The 21779-nt window shown below is 43.4% G+C and overlaps 1 protein-coding gene across 4 annotated transcripts in view; it reads left to right on the top strand.

Moving 5' to 3' along the window:
• The window catches only part of SELP (selectin P), an 87555-nt gene that overhangs the window by 53159 nt on the left and 12617 nt on the right, over window positions 1-21779 (top strand). For all 4 annotated transcript variants that reach the window (XM_069545603.1, XM_069545602.1, XM_069545601.1 and 1 more), the window contains exons 3-9: window positions 1527-1913; window positions 5884-5991; window positions 6753-6938; window positions 7781-7966; window positions 10580-10765; window positions 14500-14685; window positions 18072-18257. In XM_069545603.1, coding sequence (XP_069401704.1) covers window positions 1532-1913; window positions 5884-5991; window positions 6753-6938; window positions 7781-7966; window positions 10580-10765; window positions 14500-14685; window positions 18072-18257 — 1420 coding nt within the window. In that variant the 5' untranslated portion in view covers window positions 1527-1531. The remainder of the gene's footprint in view (window positions 1-1526; window positions 1914-5883; window positions 5992-6752; window positions 6939-7780; window positions 7967-10579; window positions 10766-14499; window positions 14686-18071; window positions 18258-21779) is intronic.

Genomic DNA, 21779 nt, shown 5'->3' with positions numbered 1-21779 from the left:
TACTCAACAAGTATGCAGGGAATGCCTGATTAGTGCCAAGCTCTTTGCTTGGTGTTAAGAATCCAGAGGTAAAAAGAGACCCCTATCAGGATTCACAATCTAGCAGGTGTGGCCCATGTCATACAAACAGATGTTACAACACCTGGCAGTAAGGGAGGTGCAGATAGAGACAGGGTGCCTGAAAGAAGGAACACCAAGCCCCCCGGAGGAGTCATGGAAAGTAGGTGGAGGAAAAGTTTACCCAGCCTAAGCAGAAAGGGGAGCCAGAGGAGAAGGAAGAGCATGTGCAAAGGCATGGAAGCGGGTGACTTCTGTTTTTGCTAAAGAAAAGTAAATATGGTGGGTGATGAGGCTGGACTAGCAGGTAGGCTCCAGATCATAAAGCATCTTATTTCCCACGTGAAGAGGTAGTACCTGTAGATATGAGGCAGCCATCAAGACATTTGACATGTCATTTAAATGGCACCCCACTCCAGTACTCTTGCCTGGAAAATCCCATGGATGGAGGAGTCTGGTAGGCTACAGTCCATGGGGTTGCAAAGAGTTGGACATGACTGAGTGACTTCACTTTCACTTTAATTTGGGCTTGGGCAAAGTATTTAACATCTCCTCCATTTCTAAAAGGAGGTTAGAAGGCCCCCAAGATCCCTTTCAATGCCGGTACTTTGTGATTCCAAATCTTTAATATTAATACTAAAAATCCTCAGGAGAGGACACTTTCTTATTCTTTTTTTAAAATTTATTTTTAATTGGAGGATAGTTGCTTTACAATGTTGTATTGGTTTCTGGCATTCAACAATGTGAGCCAGCCATAAATATACATATGTCCTCCCCCACCTTGAACCTCCTTCCCACCCCTCCCCTCCCACGCCTCTACATCATCACAGAGTACTGAGCTGAACTCCCTGTGTTATACAGAAACTTCACTAGCAATCTATTTTATACATACAAATGAATATGTTTCAATGCTACTCTCTCAATTCGTCCCACCTTCTCCTTCCTCCACTGCGTCCACAAGTCTGCTGCTGCTGCTGCTGCTAAGTCGCTTCAGTCGTGTCCGACTCTGTGCGACCCCGTAGACGGCAGCCCACCAGGCTCCCCCGTCCCTGAGATTCTCCAGGCAAGAACACTGCAGTGGGTTGCCATTTCCTTCTCCAATGCATGAAAGTGAAAAGTGAAAAAGAAGTCGCTTGGTCTTGTCCGACTCCTAGCGACCCCATGGACTGCAGCCTACCAGGCTCCTCCGTCCATGGGATTTTCCAGGCAAGAGTACTGGAGTGGGTTGCCATTGCCTTCTCCATCTAGAAGAGCACATTTTCTTATTCTGACTTAAAGTGTATCAACGCTTTTAACTAAAAGGTGGAAACCATTCTTTTTCCTAAAAACAACTAGATTAGACATAAAAGGATCATGCTTTTGGTATTTCTCGTCTAGTCAGACTCATCTGACTATACAGAAGTACGCTTATGCTCACAACCTCTTTCTCATTAGGGACGCTAACTTGATCCTCACTCTCCTTTACTTAGAGCTAATGACCCAGAAAGAAGTATCAGCATGGACCTACCACTACAGTGATAAACCATATTCATGGAATTATTCCCGGGCATTCTGCCAGAAGTACTACACGGATTTAGTGGCCATCCAGAATAAAAATGAGATTGCTTATCTCAATGAGACCATACCTTACTACAACTCTTACTACTGGATTGGTATTCGAAAGATCGACAATAAATGGACCTGGGTGGGAACCAAGAAGACTCTCACTGAGGAGGCTGAGAACTGGGCTGACAACGAGCCTAACAACAAGAAGAACAACCAGGACTGTGTGGAGATCTACATCAAGAGTCCGTCAGCCCCCGGCAAGTGGAATGATGAGCCCTGCGGGAAAAGAAAGCGAGCACTCTGCTATAGAGGTAGGGGTTTCTTGACTCTAAAATCTACCTGTTAAAAAAAAAAATGCCTTCCCTGGTTCATTAATGTAGCCCCCAAATCAATAACATTGAGTCTGAAAGTCAGGGACTTGGGAACAAAGAGTGAACTGTTAGTCAAGCAGCATTATTGAGCATCTTGAAGAATATAAGATCAGAATTAGACAGAACTGGCTTTTTGAAGCCAGAAGGAAATTTTAATATCATTTGGTCCACCCTTATAGTTTACAATGGCCAAAATAGATGCTCAGGAAGTTTTGGTCTCCTAAAATTTATGTCCAGAGCTTTTCAGTATCACTGGGCCTTAGAATAAAAGACTGTATAGTTTGAGAATTTGGCCTTGTTTCTAGGAGATACAGTTGGAACTAATACCTACAGATCATCAGTATGTTCCAAGCATTATTATTCATTTATGTCCTTAGTCCATTTAGTATTTGTTGTGTTTCTTCCTCATGAAAACCTCACCAATCAGCTCCAGATACAGCTCTCCTTTAGCCGATGAGGGAAAGGCTCAGAGCTATTCAGGAATCTGCCCAAGGTTCTAAGTTCCTTGATGTTGAGGGGGAAGTGTTTAGTCACTAAGTCATGTCCGACTCTTGTGACCCCATGGACTGTAGCCTGCCAGGCTCCTCTGTCCATGGGATTCTCTAGGCAAGAACACTGGAGTGGGTTGCCATTTCCTTCTCCAGGGGATCTTTCGGACCCAGGAATTGAACTTGGGTCTCCTGCACTGCAGGCAGAGTCTTTATCAACTGAGCTACAAGGGAAGTCCCCTTGATGATGGAGCCAGTTTCAAATTCACATTGACTCCAAGGTGGTATTTTTAGCCACATATGTGACCATACCCTTGGCTTGACATTCTTGGGAGACAATTTGAGAACATAACCAAGGATGACGATGCTTTACAGATTCCCTCCAACAACAGCATATCTCCGGGTCTATTTGACTTTGGTAGGAGGTGAGAGGTGAGGAAAGGTAAGAGGTAACTGAAGGCGAGATCCTGTGAATATATTTGGTCCTCTACTGTCCAGGTTCCAGAGTGAGCAGACATGTGTGAAAGCTTGGTCTTCCGGTAGTCACACACTTCATGCCAGAACTGACTCCATCTCTCTGATGGAGTGACTTCCCATCCCCTGCCCTGGATAGCACAGGAACACTACAGCCCGGGAGAGTATGGGTTGCCCTGGGCAACAGAGTCCTGAGTACTCTGAAGCTTCTTCCTCAATAAATGATCTACCAGACGCACCCTCTGCTGTGTATGTTCTAAATTATGTTAGATTATAAACACCTCCCCTCAGAAGCCCTCAGCAGTAATGGAACAGAACACAGAGTATAGAGTATTCCCTGTGCTTTCTCCCTTTCCTCGCACAGCTTTCTAGCCAAGGGGAAACACATCTATATACGCATTGTCATGTAGACAGATCTCATTTTATAAGTAACTTATTTATTATTATATTAACAAAGAAAACAATGACCTGTTTTTTATAGGCCAAGATGGACATTACCAGAATGCTAGCCCATCCTACTGATCTCCTAGTCAGCTCCCTACTTTTCCTGGGCTTTAGCTCCCTAAACCCACTCTGATCAGATGGTCTTGGCTGCAGTATGCCACTGCTTCCTCTCCCTATTCGAACTTCAGCATCCATATCTGCAAGACAGTCTTCCTCAAAAACACTTGCAAAAAGTTACAAGTAAGAACAGAGGTTGAACATTACTGGCATGAATGATACGGAACAATGCCACTGTCTAGCCTGCGACGATGGCAGATGTCACTAATTGATACCATTTCACCTGAACACAGGTGGCCTCCATCTCTACTAACCCAATACGCTAGGCAGCCACTATCACTGATATTTTTCCATCCAAGAAGTAAAGCATGGAGGGAACCATCAGTTCTCCGTGGGAGATAGATGAGAAATAGATACATATGCTACCCTGCAACAAGAGAACTAAATTGAATAATTCCCTGAATGATTTGCTACACCTCAGAACAAGGTGTCAAAAAAAAAAAAAAAGAATGATTCATTGAATCACCATTATGTTCTTTCCTGGAGGTCCAAGAAGTATATATGTTACTAATGTGCCTGGAAACCCTGACATGGAGTAGAATACAGAACCTGGCTGTTTTTGCATTCCTAGAGTTCTGAGAGCCTGAGGAAGCTACAGTCAGAACAAAACTTTAATGTTTCAAGAGCATAGGGCAGGCAGGTGTCACTGTAGGGCACTGGTAGGTCAAGGTGAGTAGGAGGGAAAACATGGCCCACACTTCCACCTAGGCGCTGCTGCTGCATTCTGCATCTTCTCTCTCTGTCGTTATTTTTTATTTGGCTGAATGCTGACTTAAATGTGGGATGCAGAATCTTTTAGCTAGGGCATGAGGGATCTAGCTCTCTGACTAGGGATCAAAGCCAGGCCCCTTGCACTGCAAGCACAGAGTCTTAAACCACTGGTCCACCAGGGAAGCCCCTTCTGCATCTTCTCATTACTTGAAATGCTTCCCAGTGGTTCAGTGCAGCTTCATCAAACTCACTGGCTGCCATGGGAACTTACTGCTGTAGAACCTTGCACAGCTTAGAGAGCTACAGTGTCTGAGAGTTGAGAGGGAACATAGAGATCAAACAGCACAACCCACTGTGTGACATATGGATTTCCTCTTGTGATAGACCCCAGTGTGGACAAGCGTGTGGCCAGGCTTAGGAAACACTACCAGGAAACAGCCTAGCCACAGACCTGTTCCCAGCTGTGACCTCATCCACACAGACACTCAGTGCTTTTGTAGTATCATTTCTAATACGAACCCACCACAGGCGTACAGCGCCTATGCCCTCAAAGAGTCTCTTGCAGGAGGGAAACTCTGTCCTTCTCCATTCTGTCGTCCGAGTGGCATAGACTTAGGGAGGAGGGCCTGGCAGGCCAGTCATGCTCTGCACCACCTAAATCTCATATATTCAGACCTATGACACAGCTCCCTATAAGGTCGTTTGTCTTTGATCATGAGAAGGTCGTAAACATCCCATTCAACTCCTCTGCCGTGTGGTGCTGGGCATAGACTTAACGCAGGCAAAAAGTGGAAAGGCTTTGGCCCTAACTTCGGACAGGTTGGACTCAAATAAGGAACTTGCTTGAGGTCACATAAAGTAGGGGGTGGGGCATGGGTTCTGATCATGAAAGTGTGACCCCTGCCACCCCTCATCCAGTTCCTAACCTCCATGCTGTGATATCTGTGATAGGAGCTTCCATAATAATACAACTTTATGAATGTGATTGGTTAAGAGCCACAACCTATTTTGTACCACACAGAGGAGCTTCTCTGTCTATCCATGTACTGGTAGCTCCATTTGTCCCTCTGTGTCCCCAAATGGCAACCCCTCTTTAGGCCACATTAAATACAGCCTAAAACAGAAGTCAGGCAGTACTGATGAACCAGTAAGGCAGGAACAGAGACGAAGACTTGTGGATACAGTGGGGCCATGGTGGTGGGGGGCGGGGGGACAAATTGAGAGAGTAGCACTGAAATATATCCATTTCCATATGTAAAATAGATAGCTGGTGGGAAGTTGCTGTACGATACAGGGAGCTCAGCCCAGTGCTCTATAACAACCTAGAGGGGTGGGATGCGGTGGGGTGGTGGGGCATGGGAGGGAGGCTCAGGAGGGAGGGGACATATGTATACTTATGGCTCATTCACACTGCTGTATGGCAGAAACCAACGCAACATTGTAAAGCAACTATCCTCTAAACAAAAATTTAAAAAATAGAAGCCAAGCAATGCTCCAGTAGGCTCCTACGGCACGCTTCACAGAGAACAGGCTGGCTCTCCGGGGGAGGTTGTGGTTTTCTGTTGTCTGGCCAGCTAGAGGTTACCCAAGTGGGGGTAAGACTTGGAATAAGAAACCGGCTTTTCTTCGTACCTCCTAGGAATGCCTGTGATTCTGACCCTTCTGTATCCATGCAGCTTCCTGCCAGGACATGTCCTGCAGCAAGCAAGGAGAGTGCATTGAGACCATTGGGAACTACACCTGCTCCTGTTACCCTGGATTCTATGGACCGGAATGTGAATATGGTGAGCCCCTTATTTTGTTGATAGCAACGTGGTCCATGGTCTTGTGCTAGAAGTGATGCCAGGAAGTAAACTGTCATGTTGGAGGCTCTCCAGTGGGTACAGGCTAGTCCTAGGTCCTCTCTTCACCATCTGTCAGTCTGCCCCACTCAGACTGGCCAATCACACACTCGGGGTTAAACTACTTTATTTTTAGAATGAACACGTCCTCCTAAAATTTCAAAATTTAAAAGGAAAAATGTAAGGGCAGTAAAACAAAGAGAACTCTTTCAGGCTAATTTTGTTTGCTGGGAATAAACACCAGTGAAAATATGATCATTTCCCAAGATGCAACCAATACAAGAGCTTCCCAGGTGGCTCACTGGTAAAGAATCCACCTTCCAATGCAGGAGATGCGGGTTCAATCCCTGGGTCAGGAAGGAAATGGCAGCCCACTCCAGTATTCTTGCCTGGAAAATTCCACGAACAGAGGAGCCTGGCAGAATATAGTTCATGGGGTTGCAAAAGTATTCTTGCCTGGAAAATTCCATGAACGGAGGAGCCTGGCAGAATATAGTTCATGGGGTTGCAAAAGAGTCGAACATGACTGAGCAACTAAACAAGCAAAACAAATCAATACAAAGGAACAAAGTAAAGATGAACAGGTTAGGTTAGAAGCCCAGGGAAATTGATTCAGATGGGTTATACAAACAGTCTCAGCTTTTAGCAAAGCTGACATTGTCTTTCAGTATGCAAAGAAGGAAACTGATATTTTGTCCTTACAGTCAGAGAGTGTGGCGAATTTGACCTTCCTCAAAATGTGCACATGAACTGCAGCCACCCTCTTGGAAACTTCTCTTTCAAATCACAGTGCAGCTTCCACTGCGCTGAAGGGTACGCGCTGAACGGACCTAGGGAGCTGGAGTGCTTGGCTTCTGGAATCTGGACGAATTCACCCCCACAGTGTGTAGGTATGTACACCCAATTCTTTTCCATCCTCATTGACAACTAGAATTTCAGAGGGGACAAGAGGCTTTCTCTTTTTTTTTTTTTTTTTGAATTTTATTTTATTTTATTTTATTTTTTTAATTTTAAAATCTTTAATTCTTACATGCGTTCCCAAGGAGGCTTTCTCTATTTGAAAAACAAGAAGATCTACACTAAATGGGACACTGTGCTTATTACTATTGCCCATCAACCAGAGTCACACTAGTTTTAATTTTCATCTGAGGAGTGAGGGAGTTTAATTCTTGATTCTCATGCAAAAGCATTACAAAAAGGTCCCTCTCCCTTTGTTCATTGCATAGTGAACAGATACAATAATGATTCAAGGGTTGGGTATTATTAATTTGAGAATTTCACCTTGCTTCTTTAAAAAGTAAACAGAGCAAGGATGTTTGGGTCTTTCCAAACAGCTACTGAAAGTACCATTTTACCAACCAAGTTCAGCACCTTGCCTAACACTTCGGGAAGATGTAGACAGCTATTGCTGGCTTCCTAGGTGGTGCTGTGGTTAAAGAACCTGCCTGCCAATGCAGAAGACGAAAAAGACACAACAGATTCGACCCCTGGGTTGGGAAGATCTGTTGGCATAGGAAATGCCATCCTGCTCCATTATTCTTGCCTGGAAAATTCCTTGGACAGAGGAGCACCCATGGGGTCACAAAGAGTTGGACATGACTGAGTGCATGCTGTTGCAGCATCCTAAGGTTTCCAAGGTGCTGGGCAGGACACCAGGCCTCATGCTATTGCTCCGTGGTTGTTTTTATTTTTATTTTTTATTTATTTATTTTTTTCCCGTGGTTGTTTTTAGCTGTCCAGTGCCCGGCTCTGAAGTCTCCGGAGCAAGGAAGCATGAGCTGTTTCCATTCCGCAAAAGCATTCCAGCACCAGTCCAGCTGCAGCTTCAGCTGCGAAGAGGGATTCACATTAGTTGGGCCAGAGGTAGTGCACTGCACAGCCTTGGGGGTGTGGACAGCCCCAACTCCAGTGTGTAAAGGTGAGTTCCAGGAGGTTGGCTATGTATAATGTCCACTGCACCTGGTTCTTGCTGGGAGCACAGATGAAACCAGCCTGAATCACAACTTGACTCTCGTTTTACCTACCACTCAGCTAGACGGGCTTCCCTGGTGGCTCAGATAGTAAAGAATACACTTGCAGTGCAACAGACCCAGGTTTGATCCCTGGGTTTGGAAGATCCCCTGGAGAAGGGAGAAGCTACCCGCTCCAGTATTCTTGCCTAGAAAATTTCATGGATAGAGGAATCTGATGGGCTACAGTCCATGGCGTTGCAAAGAGTCAAGAGACTCAGTCATGTCAAGCAACATGACTGAGCGACTAATACATACACACACACACACACACACACACACACACACATACACCTAGACTGGGTTCATCTGGGATAGGAAAGGAGTGTCAGGCTCTAGAAGAACAAGAGGCTGATTTTACTATTGACTGTAAACAAAATTTAGAAGTCCTCCTCTCCCCAAAACTCACTGCCCTCAAGTAATTTCAGAGTGAGCTCATTCATAAATTTCACCTAAGATGGAATGGAGACATCTCCATCTGTAAGTAGATGCTAGAAGACCTACCAGGAGAGGTTTCTAGCAGTAAAGGGGTTAGAGGACATTTGACAAAGGAGTCTTGAAAGAAACTTTTATTTAAAGAGATTTTTGTCCTCCTGAAGCTTGGTTCTACAAGTCTGGATAAACATCATTAGGATCTCCTGACCCTTACAGATTCCTAGCTCCACTTAGATTTTCAGAGGTGGTTTTACCATTGCTCTCCCAGTTGTGAGCATGGTTCTTCTCCTTCCTCAGTACCTTTCTCTATGGCCTTGGTGATTCTGGCCAGTTATGCAGTGTGAGTTCCTGGAAGCCCCTACCAAAGGAATCCTGGACTGTGTCCATCCCCTCATTTGCAGTGGCTCTAGCTGCAAATTTGAATGCAAACCTTGCCATCGAGTGAGGGGCAAGGACAAACTGCTGCCTTGACCCTGGCTGGGGGACCCCACCCTTGCCAGCCTTCAAGGGTAGGATTTTTTCATCAGCAGCCCCCAGTCCACTGGGAAGTATAAGTTCATGCTGTGTGTTTAGGCAAGGAGTCAGGACACAGTGGGGAGGATCAAGGGCTTTTAATATCAGTATGATCTTTTCCAGGCTCTGATCCTGAAATGGGTTGTTCAGCCCCCAGGAGGGATGGTTTTCTCCTCTGTAAAATGAGCTATGAATTGTAAGGAGCTTCTGTGAAATGAACTATGAATTTCAAGGAGCTTTAATAAGGATGAAGCATATAAAAAGTATACAATTAAATAGTATGTATAAAGTACCTCGAAGAGAGCCTTTGTTTCTGCCTCTTTTTTCCCTGCCTGCCTCACGTGTCTAGAAGCTATGGGTCAGTGTCCCTGCTATACTTCAGACAGAGTCAGAACACTGGCTATCAGGACACACAGACAGATTGCTCATCATAGTCCCTGGTGGCAGTCTTTAACAAAGGATCAGAGGAACACCACACTGAAAGAGAGGCTGTGATACAATCCAAGGCAGGTATCTAATACCACAAAACTGCGTTCTGTGCAACTGCCTCACACCTCACACCAACTGTATCTTATCAAGCAAAAATGGGGAATAGCATAGCGGGAAATTAAATACTGGATAAGTGAATTCCTGGAAGACCTGAATTATAAGCCCAGCTCTATTACTGTCTACTGTGAGACCTTAGGGATGTCACTTAAAATTTCTAAACCTCACTTTTAACCTGCAAAGTTAGAAAGAAACGCTAGAGGATCTTTGGAACTTAAAAACCCTGATTCTGTAAAGCCTAGAGGTCTAAGGTCAGTGTGTGCAGTCTTTGTATTCTGAAAAGCTCCAGGAATATTCTGGAGATGAAATTCTTTGTCAAGGAAGAGCATGAGGAAATCAGCCTTTATCAGAACTGAGGTCACTTGGGACTTAATTATGCTCAGGAACTGACCTTGGGCTGCACACTCACTTGGCAACCGAAGTCTGTTTAGGATGACATCCTGTGTTCCAGAAACAAGGCTCATTTATAATCCTTTTATTGGGCTGGGTATTAGAGTGTCAACAATAAGCTATGTTGTTTTAGCTTTTTCCTTAAAAGTTCAGTCTGGCTATATCTCCTCCGTACAGATACAATTTTCACAAATATTTCCAATGAATATTTAAAGAGTACCTTCAATGTCCCAAACACTGCCAGGCTCTGGGATACAACTCTGGATGACTGACATCAGCCACAAGGAGACTGCAGTCTAAGGGGCAGAGTTATAATAGGGCATGAACAGCTCAAGCACAAGGGCTGTGGGAGCATGCTGGAAGGGGTTCTACCCCGAGCTGGGATGGGCAGGGAAGGTTTCTTAAGCAAAGTGTAGTGTAAGCTCAGACTTGAAGGGCAGGTGAGAAACCCAGGCAAAGAAGGGGAGGGGAAGGGAAGGTGCTCCAGGAAGATTCCCCATTTGGAAAAAGGATGATTTGGGGTTCTGAATATACTGACAATGTGAGTCAAAAAGATGCACGATCTCTTGAGGGGCTCTTCCACAAAAGAATTGAGCCCTTCCACTGCCCAGTTTCTGACAATCACTATTTCCATTTAGCCATTGCCTGTGAGTCCCTGGAGAGTCCTGTCCATGGAAGCATGGATTGCTCCCCGTCTCCGAGAGCATTTCAGTACAACACCAGCTGTAGCTTTCGTTGTGCTGAGGGTTTCACGCTGAGAGGAGCTGACACAGTTCGATGTGCTGATTCGGGAGAGTGGACAGCGCCAGCCCCAGTCTGTCAAGGTATACTGTGACATCATCATGCTGCTTCCGTGCCTTTCGGCTTATTACAGGTGTCAGCATCTGCATTTAGTTCTGTCATTCAGTTATTGCTCCAGCGTTCACCGAGCATCTATCCTGTGCCAGACCCTTTGTGCTGAGCACTCAGAGGCAGTAGTGGGTGAAGGCAGTCTTGGGGACATGTTCACTACAGCATCCTGAAATGCAAGGTGAGAGCTACATTGATCGACACAGATGTGGTGAGTTAGCATGAAGGAGAGGGGGTTGAGACAGAGGAATGACACATGAGGAACAGCTGGTACAGTGCCAGAGTAATGACAAGACTTAGTTCAGTTCCGTCATGTCCTGACAATAAGCTCTTGGTCTCTCTGAAACTCAGTGTCACCTGCAACGTAAAGGTACTAACGTTTGCCTTACCTACCCACCTCATTAGTGGTTGTGGATTAAAGTGTGTAAATGCAAGGTTAAAACTGCATGAGCTTCATAAATGTAGGTAAAATAATGATAATAACAATGATAATAATAATAATGATAATAACTTTGTAAATCATATGTCTCTGATCTGATTTTACAAAATCATCTCCTTTAAATAGCTCCTGTTCTCAATATTTGGCTCTTGAAGAACAAAATAGGGAAGACACTAGGATTATTTTCTTTTACAAGGGGGAACCCCACACAGAATTTATGTCCCAGAAGTGAAATACTATTAATAGCATCTTATATGAGATCCCCAAAAATTTATGTGGATTTCCTGGGTCGAAGTATACCCTGGTTTTAAAATGAGGCAGTGGTTTGAAAGCAAGGTCTTGAAGAGAGATGTATACACCCATGTTCATAGCAGCACTATTCATAATAGTTAAAATATGGAAGAAACCCAAGTGTCCCATACAGATGAATGGATAAGGAAAAGTGTGATGTATCCATACAACGGAATATTATTCAGCCTTAAAACGGAAGGAGATTCTGGTTTCCCTGGTAGTTTAGATGGTAAAGAATCTACCTGCAATGCAGGAGACTCAGATTCGATCTTTGGGTAGGGATCCCCTGGAGAAAGGAATGGCAACCCACTCCAGTATTCTTGCCCAACTCCAATATTCTTGCCTGGAGAATCCTATGGACAGAAGAGCCTGGCAGGCTACAGTCCATGGGGTCGCAAAGAGTCGGACACGACTGAGGGACTAACACTTTCACTTTTCTGACATATGCTACAACGTGGATGAATTCAAGGACATTACGCTGAGGGTAGTAAGCCAGTCACCGAAAGACAAGTACTCAATGATTCACATATGGGAGATACCTAGAGTAGTTAAAATCAATGAGACAATAAGTATTAAAATGGTTGTTGCTGGGGACTGGAGGGAGTGGGTATAGGTAGTTACTGTTTAATGAATACAGAGTTTCAGTTGGAGGTAAAGAAGAATGTTTTGGAGATGGATGGTGTTGATGGTTGCACAAAACTATGAATATACTTAATACCTCTGGACTGTACACTTAGAAATGGTTCACTGGTAAAAGATGGGTTTTATGCAATGTGTATTTTACTACAGTTAAAAAATAGAAAAAAAAAAAAGTGAGGCAGTAGAGGACTAGATCACTACGCACTATGATGGTGAGGCTTAGGGAGGGCAATGGGATCTATTGTCTGAGAGACAAAGACACAGAGAGCACTGCGACATGCTTAAAAGGGAGTGGTTACCAAATATATGTTTGTTACTTTTGTTCCATCTATTTTTAATGAACAAGCCAGGTTAAAATCTAAAGGGATGAAAATGCATTAGCTAAAGTTTCTTGTTTCCACTTGTTTCTAGAATTTTTCTTTATCTGGTCAAGAGCCATGTCCTTTAGCACCAGACTGCTCCTGCACATAAGTAATAATAATGTGGCAAAGCAGTAAAATATTTCTAGAGATAATTTTACTAAAATATATCGAATGCTCAATATCTGCATTAAAAAGTAGAGCAGAGACAGTAATACCATATTGTTCGTTCTTTCAAAATCAGAGATAAGTTCATTCTGTCATTATGTAATACACAATAATAAGCAAACTGGGCTCCCCAGGTGGCTCAGTGGTGGGGAGTCAGCCTGCAGTTCAGGAGATGGGGGTTCAATCCCTGATTCGCGGGGACGCCCTGGAGAAGGAAATGGCAACCTACTCCAGTGTCCTTGCGTGGTGGATCCCATGGACAGAGGAGCCTGATGGGTTTCAACATTGAGTTGAAAGAGCCAGACACGTCTTAGTGATTGAACAAGCAAACGAACAAATAAACACATTATGATTCTTAAGTACTCAAGAAGTGTAATCACTTGTATTCTTAGTTGGATAGGTATCTTTAAAATATAAGGTTGAATACTCCAACCTTGTCTTTAATTAAAGTGTTACTTTCATATTATGTTTGACATGCAATGAGCTCTCAGTAAAGAACTGATTCCTGAGATAAAGCAGTGAAGGTTCCAACTAGTCACATATATCATAGATGACATCCACATTTAGAGTCAGACTTTCTCAAAACTCCTATCCCACACTTAACCTTTTGAAATCAAATAGTGGGGAAATTTGTATGGGCTATTTTCTCAGAATAAAATGTACTGGAATTAAAAAAAAAGGGAGGGGTTCTTAAGGGGTCACTGGAGCCATTCTTGTCTGCAGGCAGATAATAGAAAACGGGCTTATTCTCTTAAGCATCCAGTTACATGGCTGCAGTAACTCCCCTGATAGGCCTTCCTAGCGTTCTCCACTCTGACAGGCTGGGTCAGCACCTGACGCATAGCTAGAACGATTTCAAGACTATGACTGCTACTGATACTACTGCTGCTGCTACTGCTACTATTAGTAATAATGGCAATATATAATATTTATTGAGCATTTTAGTTTAACGCCATGAGGTTGTTAAAATTATTGCTCCCATTTTAAAGGTGAGAAGACTTATATATAAAATACAGGTGTTCTCTCCATTTAAAGCCATCTACTTCATATGACTGAGATCATAGTGTACATATAATTTTTATTCTGCTTTTTCACCTAACATTGTACATTGAGACACCTCTCATATCTTTTCAAGGTGCAATAGATCATATTCCTTTCATGGCTCCACCATAGTTAATTTTCAGCCTCTAACTAGTGGCAGTTATGTTTGTTTTCAATATTTTGCTCTCACATATGATTAAAAAAAAAGGGCTTCTCTGGTGGCTTAGCTGGTAAAGAAGCCACCTGCAATGCGGGAGACCTGGGTTTGATCCCTGGGTTGGGAAGATCCCCTGGAGAAGGGAAAGGCTACCCACTCCAGTATTCTGGTCTGGAGAATTCCATGGGCTGTATAGTTCATGGGGTCACAAAGAGTCGGACATGACTGAGTGACTTTCACTTATGATAAATGATAAAAATTTAGTGGTATTTATGTTTGTTTTCAGTATTTGCTCTCACAAATGATATGATAAAACTTCTCCAAAATGATTTTTGATATGCATCTTATTACATACTTAGCATCGATCCTTGGGTCCAAAATTACAATATTTTTAAAACTATGGATGCATATTATCAAATGCTTAACAATGACTCAGCGTTTCCTCATAAAGTCATTCAACTGGCATTGTGACTATATGATACTTTTCTCATCCTCCTGGTTAAACATGCCCAATTCAGAGATCCTTCTTGTCGGCATTAGAAAGAGTTAAGGGGTGGGAATCAGTGAGTACTTGTGTATTACTCCTTCCTCACTCCCTACCTCCTCCCTCCTTAGCATTGCAGTGCCAGGATCTTCCGACCTCAAACAAGGCCCGGGTGAACTGCTCGCATCCCTTTGGTGACTTTAGGTACCAGTCAACCTGTAGCTTCACCTGCGATGAAGGTTCATTCCTGGTGGGAGCAAGTGTGCTGCAATGCCTGGATACAGGGAACTGGGATGCTCCTTTTCCAGAATGCCAAGGTAGGATGAACTCTTTCCAGAGTCTTGGAAACAAATTGTAGAGTTATTTTAAAAAGCTATATTTAAAAGGTAGTAACTGTCTAGGGGACAGAAGCTTGAAATGGACTAGAAAATGAATAAACACTATCATCAGGAAGCCCTTGTTATCAGGTCACATGGGGATCCCACGTGCAGAGGCCTTGAGGGGCTGGCAGATACCACAAGAGACAGGATGTCCGACGGCAGGACAGGGGCATGGGCTGAAGGTCCCTATCATGAACTAGGTTCGCTGGTCTCACTTGACTAAAGATAGTCGCTGGAAACAAGGCCAGGGAAAGACAGTCCCATGATGTTGTTCCAAGAGTAATCTGGCACTTTAATCCTAGGAAACACAGAGTGTAGTGGTGGAATGGCAGGTAGTGCATGGGTTTAATAGGAGAAGGGGAGGGGCAGCATTTACAGGTGCCTGGCTGCAAACAAGATTGGAGAAACCCACTTAGAGTAAAGTGAAGAGTGATTAAAACAGACAGAAACTAATCTACACATGCAAAGTCACAGGATTCTCGGAAGAAAAAAAGTACCTATTCACTATAATCATATATGTCTGCATTTCACCTGATATAAAATAAAGCCAGTTATTGAGTGAAATGGAACTGGTTCTGATCATCTGGGTTTGGAAATTGAAAGATAGATGTATACTTTTTATACTCCCCATTCCTTTTTCTATCCAGTTATTTACTTATATTTATGTCAAACCCTACCTTTGAAAGATAACATTTGTATTTATAAAAGCTTCTCTTGTAGCTCAGTAGGTAAAGAATCTGCCTGCAGTGCAGGAGACCTGGGTTCGATCCCTGGGTTGGGAAGATCCCCTGGAGAAGGAAATGGTAACCCACTCCAGTATCCTTGCCTGGAAAATCTCAGAGACAGAGGAGCCTGGTGGGCTACAGTCCATGGGGTCACAAAGAGTTGGGCATTACTGAGTGACTAACATTACTTACCTTTAAAAGATAACATTTGTATTTATAAAAGCTCTAGAAAAATAAACAAAAAAATCTTCTTACATACTGTCCCCAAAATACCCCACCCTAAAATAGACACTGGTTATGTTTCTCTATTATTGTATAAATTCCTCCAATGTTTTCCCACTTTCCCCTCCACACAATTAGTATTTTTATGAGGCATATATAAGCTTAATAATGAAATTAGATAGGTAAAATACTAGACAATTCTGCATCGTTTGCCTTTGCTTTTCGCTTTGTGCCCGCTTGCAACATGAGTAAAAGCTGACAGATACATGTTTTTAATAAAAAGGAAACCACTTGCTATTCAGGTCACACATAAGCACACACAAGCACACATACACGCACACTACTATTAAGTTAGGTCAACACAGAGTGAACCAATGAATGAACAAAGGGGCTGACCAGCTCAACAGAGCTGCATGGTCTTTATCCCCAGACACAAGAGAGCCTGGCAAGCCCCGGGGGCTAAGGCTGAGCCCACCTTCTGAGCTGGGTCTGCAGAGACCAGGCTGAGGCTTGTGACCTTGGCCCCTCAGCTCTCACCCTGGCTACGCTGAAGCCTGGATACACTACAAAAACCACACGACTGTAGGGAAAACTTGGGAGTCCCTGAGGGCGTTCCAGTGCACAGCACCTTTCCGGACAGCCTTGGGCTGTGCAGGGCACAGATTACAGTTCATTGCTCCATACTGGCCTGCCTGTGGGTGTTTCACAGGAGGGAGGCTGACACTCACCACGGCTTCCTGTGACCTTCTAGTTCCCTTCCGCTTTTAGTTCTTTGTTTACTCTGACTGAACTTTCTCCTCTTGCTGCTGAGCGAGCATCATGTGAAATACCCAAATGTGGTCTGGGCAGGAAGGGACCATGAGGCTTGCAACCTACTAGCTGTTGTAATGTGCCCCAAATGTGTTATCAGTTTCCTTTTCCAATGCCACACCCCCACACCCACCTTCCCACCCCAGCTATCAGAAGGCAAAGTCACAAGAGAGAGGCACACAGACTCATGCACCAGCACTCATCGCACCACACTTGTCCTTCTTTTGTCTCCTCTCCCCTCTCCTCACCCCCACACCGAATACAGAAAGACTTTTCAAGCGGTGGAAAATACCAGGTCTTTGGACACATGGATGAGATGGGGGATGTAGCTGGAGGGAAGGGAAGAGACAGGTGCAGAAAATGCTCACAAAGCCTCAAGCAGTTCAAATCTGTGGCTGAAAGACAGCCCTGGTTCATCCACACTACCACTGTCTCTGGTCTAAAGCCACACACGACCCGATCGGGCTAAAGAATGCAGAAGAAACACCTTAAACCATGTATTCATTTTTTAAAAAGCTAGTGTGTTTAATTGAGTTTGATTTCATTAATTGGCTGAGGGATATCTTGGCAGCCATTAACATTTGCATACATAGTGTTTTCATTTTTGAACCTTATAAAAATCCTGAGAACTATGTAATGCTATTATCCAGATTTTAAAGGTGAATAAACATATGGAAATTCAAAGGGGTTAAGGGACTGGCCGAAAGTCACAGAGCATGATCTCTAACCAAATCAAATCCTCTAGCACCACAAACTCCACATGGATAAACTGTGGCAAAGAACTGTGATATCTTATTGACCATTTTTTGTAAGTAGACAGGTAGAGTCATTTGCTGCTGGTCACTACAGGATGAGACTGGTGGAAAGAGCATTTGCAGATGGCCAGTTACATTATTTGCCTACTTTGTGTCATGATTTTTTAATTTAATTTTGCCTATATTTTGTTAACTTATTATTTTATATAATAATAAATTTGAGGTTCTCTGCAAAGCAAAGATTGTTATTTTTCCCATTTCATAGATGAAGCAACTGAGGTTCAGTATGTTTATTGTCCAGAGATGCACTGCCAGTGAGTAACAGAGGCAAGTTTTGGACCCAGAGTTCATCACTTGGTTGGGGGAAGGAACTTTTGGAAGAGGAGAAAGTATTTCACTCCATTTCCCTATTTCCAATCACTTGTCATTGTTTTCTGGCAAGGTTATTGGGTCTACCTCTGAAGAAAGTGTCAAGGAAGCAGTCACTCCCACTCTCATCCAGGGGTAACTAACATGAGCTGCATCACCATCACCATCTTTCCCAACAAAGTGCCAGCATCCTTTTAAATCACCCCTAAAGCTCTTTGAAATCTCTTTGGGGGTAAGCGTTTCAGAATACCAACCCACTGTCAGCTGCCGTTTCACACATTCAGGACATCTAACTGGTGACTAGTATCATGCAATTTAAACAATCGTTCTAACCCAGTACTGCACTGGTCTGTTAAGGACACACACATACACACACACACTGATTTAAGTGGCTGTGTTCTAAAACAATCTCCTCTCTCCTCCTTGTCTATGCCCATGCTAGCTGTTACCTGCGCACCTCTGCCAAACCCTCAGAATGGAGAAAAGACTTGTGTCCAACCTCTTGGAGGTTCCAGTTATAAGTCCACATGCTGGTTCACATGTCATGAGGGATTCTCTTTATCCGGACCAGAAAGACTGGACTGTACTCCATCTGGACACTGGACGGGCTTCCCACCAACATGTGAAGGTAGGACCATGGGTTTACCCTTTCTTATGGCTCCTCAGGTACCAGTATAGAATGGAGCTTCATCATCAGGAGTTCATGTAAACCTCAAGCTAAAGAAAGCCTTCTCTTCAAGGCATAACAATCTAGGCCAAAAGCTTCCCCACCTCGAGTATTCTTGTAACAATAACTTTAACCATTTCATAGTTCCATAATGTATTTCAGTGTCATTGTGATGTTTGATGTTTATCACAATCCTGAAATAATGAGGATAGGCAATATTATCGCCATTTTATGGATGAGAAAATAGAGGCTCAGAGATTAGGTAATTTATGGAAATTCATACTATTAGTGATGAAGCTTAGCTATGTCACTGGGACTTTTACTTCATTGTAAAGAATTTTCGTACTACACTCATTCATTCCGACATCCTCCTTCACTGAGCATTGCTAAGCCCCAGACACTGAGCTGACCTCAGAGTGGGTGTGATTCCATTCCAGCCCCTCGAGGATCTCAGTCTAAAGATTTGTGTATAGCCTCTCCTTGCTCCAGTTCCATATGGATTACAAGCTCCCTGAGGGCAGGGACTGTCCCAACTTCACCTTTGCATGTCCTGCAGCAGCTAGACAGAAAAAAAATGTAGGTGTGTGACAAGTATCTGTTGAACTGAATCTTCTCATTTGCTGGTTAAATTTATTCAAACCCAAGCCTTATTGACAATGAATTAGGGGATCCTCAAAGGCAATGGCCAGATCTTATCTGATTCCCCTGAAACATCTGGCTGACACATATCTGGTATATGAAAGTGAAACTGTTAATCGCTCAGTTGCGTCTGACCCTTTGTGACCGCATGGACTGTAGTCTGCCAGGCTCCTCTGTCTACGGAGATTCTCCAGTCAAGAATACTGAAATGGGTAGCTGTTCCCTTTTCCAGGGGATCTTCCCAACCAAGGGCTTGAACCTGGGTCTTCTGCATTGCAGACAGATTCTTTACCATCTGAGCCACCAGAGATAGTGTGCTCTAAAGTAGAAGTTTGCAAACTGATGCATTTATTGCTCATGTTTACTTTCAAACATCATCATTTTGCTCAACCTAGAGGGCTAGGATGGGGTGGTAGACAGGAGGCAGGCTCAAGAGGGAGGGGACATATGTATACCTATGGCTGATTCATGTGTGGCAGAAACCAACACAACATTGTAAAACAATTATCTTCCAATTAAATAAATTTTAAAAAACAGACATTACACAATTTAAGTTGCAGGAATAAGCAAGTATACAGCATTTTTTACCTGTAACATATGAAACCCAGAATAAAAGCAATATTCTCAAAGGAAAAAAAAAGTCACCATTTTTTGGTTCTTTTGTTCTATTATTCCATATACTATAGTCAGGAATAATAAAACCAGCAATAATAGCTAATTTTTATTGTTTGCATAAGTACAAGCAATTACATTTGCATTTTTGCATTCAATACACACAATCCTTAACATGGTTATCATTATCCCTGTTTTAAAGATGAAGAAATGAGGCTTGAGAAGATAAATAGCTGGCAAAGATGCGTGTGCTACATCTTAGCTACGAAGTGTGCAGTTAGGATTCAAACCCAGGTTTAGCCTGATTACAGGACTAGAGCTTTTACCTCTACACTACACTGCCACCCAGTGGCCAGTTTCTAAATCCCAGGTCAGCTCAGCTCAGTTCAGTCGCTCAGTCCTGTTCGACTCTGCGACCCCACAGACTGCAGCCTACCAGGCTTCCCTGTCCATCACCAACTCCCAGCGCCTACCAAACTCATGTCTATCGCATCAGTGATGCCATCCAACCATTTCATCCTCTGTTGTCCCCTTCTCCCCCTGCCTTCAATCTTTCCCAGCATCAGGGTCTTTTCAAATGAGTCAGTTCTTCACATCAGGTGGTCAAAGTATTGGAGTTTCAGCTTCAACATCAGTCCTTCCAGTGAATATTCAGGACTGATTTCCTTTAGGATTAACAGGTTGGATCTCCTTGCAGTCCAAGGAACTCTCAAGAGCCTTCTCCAATACCACAGTTCCAAAGCATCAATTTTTTGCTCCTCAGCCTTCTTTATGGTCCAACTCTCACAACCAACCATACATGACTACTGGACAAATCATAGCTTTGACTAGACGGACCTTTGTTGGCAAAGTAATGTCTATGCTTTTTAATATGCTGTCTAGGTTGGTCATAACTTTTCTTCCAAGGAGCAAGCGTCTTTTAATTTCATGGCTGCAGTCCCCATCTGCAATGATAGTCATTCGTAAATTCCACTGCTCTTGTCTAGTTGCAGCAGCAACTGCAGTAGCAGTTGTTCTAAAATGAACTTTAGTTGAACTAAAATGAGTGATCAAATGAGTGAGTATGTTTCTAGAAATCTATTAGTGAAAAGAGCTAAATATTCATTCTTTCTTATTCCTTCTTGTGGAATGAGCACTAGATTAATATCCAAAGACTTGTATTGCTCTTCCCTGAAGTTATGGAGTCACATAGAAGATCATGCCACACCCTGATATTCTCAATTCCAAAAGGAGAGGAGTGGACAAGGACACCTCTGAGGCTCTTCCCCTGGACAAGGATTCTGTAGGCTAAAGCACATAAAACGCTACTGTGCATGTGTGTGTGCTGTCTTGTCTGACTCTTTGTGACTCCATGGACTGTAGCCTGCTAGGCTCCTTTGTCCATGGGTCTCTGTCCACGGAATTTTCCAGGCAAGAATACTGGAGTGGGTTGCCATTTCCTCCTTCAAGAGATCTTCCCAACCCAGGGGTCTAATCCATGTATCTTGTGTATCCTGCATCAGCAGGCAGATTCTTTACCACTGTACCCACCTGGGAAGTCCAAAATGCTATCATCTATTGTCAAAAAAAAAAAAAAACAAAAAAAGCCCACTACAAGCCATCCAAGGAATCTAGGACTTTGATAGCTGATATCTTTAGGGCTTGTGCTTCATCACAGATTTCTCAATCACTCATTTGTTTATTCCATGGGCATTTATCATGAGTTCTATTTTTCCACATTCTGTTTTAAGGCTAAAAAAAAAGAAAAGAAAAGAAAACCCTGAGATATAAGAAATACCTCACTGAAGTTTTTTGGTTTTGTTTTTCTCATGAAAGTTTTAAATCATACATTGCAATCAACATGGTTGTAAAATCTGTGATCTCTGAAGCCCCCATTTCTCCTGACTCTTTTCTACCTCCTTTTCTCCTCAAGAGGTGACATTTCAGGCCTGGCCCTGCCCAGTGTCGAAAACCAAACTTGACCATGGGCAGCAGCTTTAGTGAGCTATGGGCTTTGGAATTGCCAACCTGGTCTGAACCTGATAGTTAGCTCTGGCTTTTGGACCTGTGTTTCTATCTCATTCTCCAAATTTAGGCTCTAGATTTAGGCAGAGAGTTCCTCTTCTTTTCCCATATGCCTGAGTCCATGAATTTTGAAACTTTCAGCAATGAACTCTGATTTTCACATGGTGTTCTGCAGAGTCCTGGACTCTTATCAGAGGGGATTGAGGGCTACCAAGTACATAGGGGTGG

The sequence above is a fragment of the Ovis canadensis genome, chromosome 12 (assembly GCF_042477335.2).
Source record: "Ovis canadensis isolate MfBH-ARS-UI-01 breed Bighorn chromosome 12, ARS-UI_OviCan_v2, whole genome shotgun sequence".
NCBI classification, from domain to species: Eukaryota; Metazoa; Chordata; class Mammalia; order Artiodactyla; family Bovidae; genus Ovis; species Ovis canadensis.
Note: the sequence above shows the minus strand (reverse complement) of the source record. Positions and strands in the feature narration are given on the sequence as shown.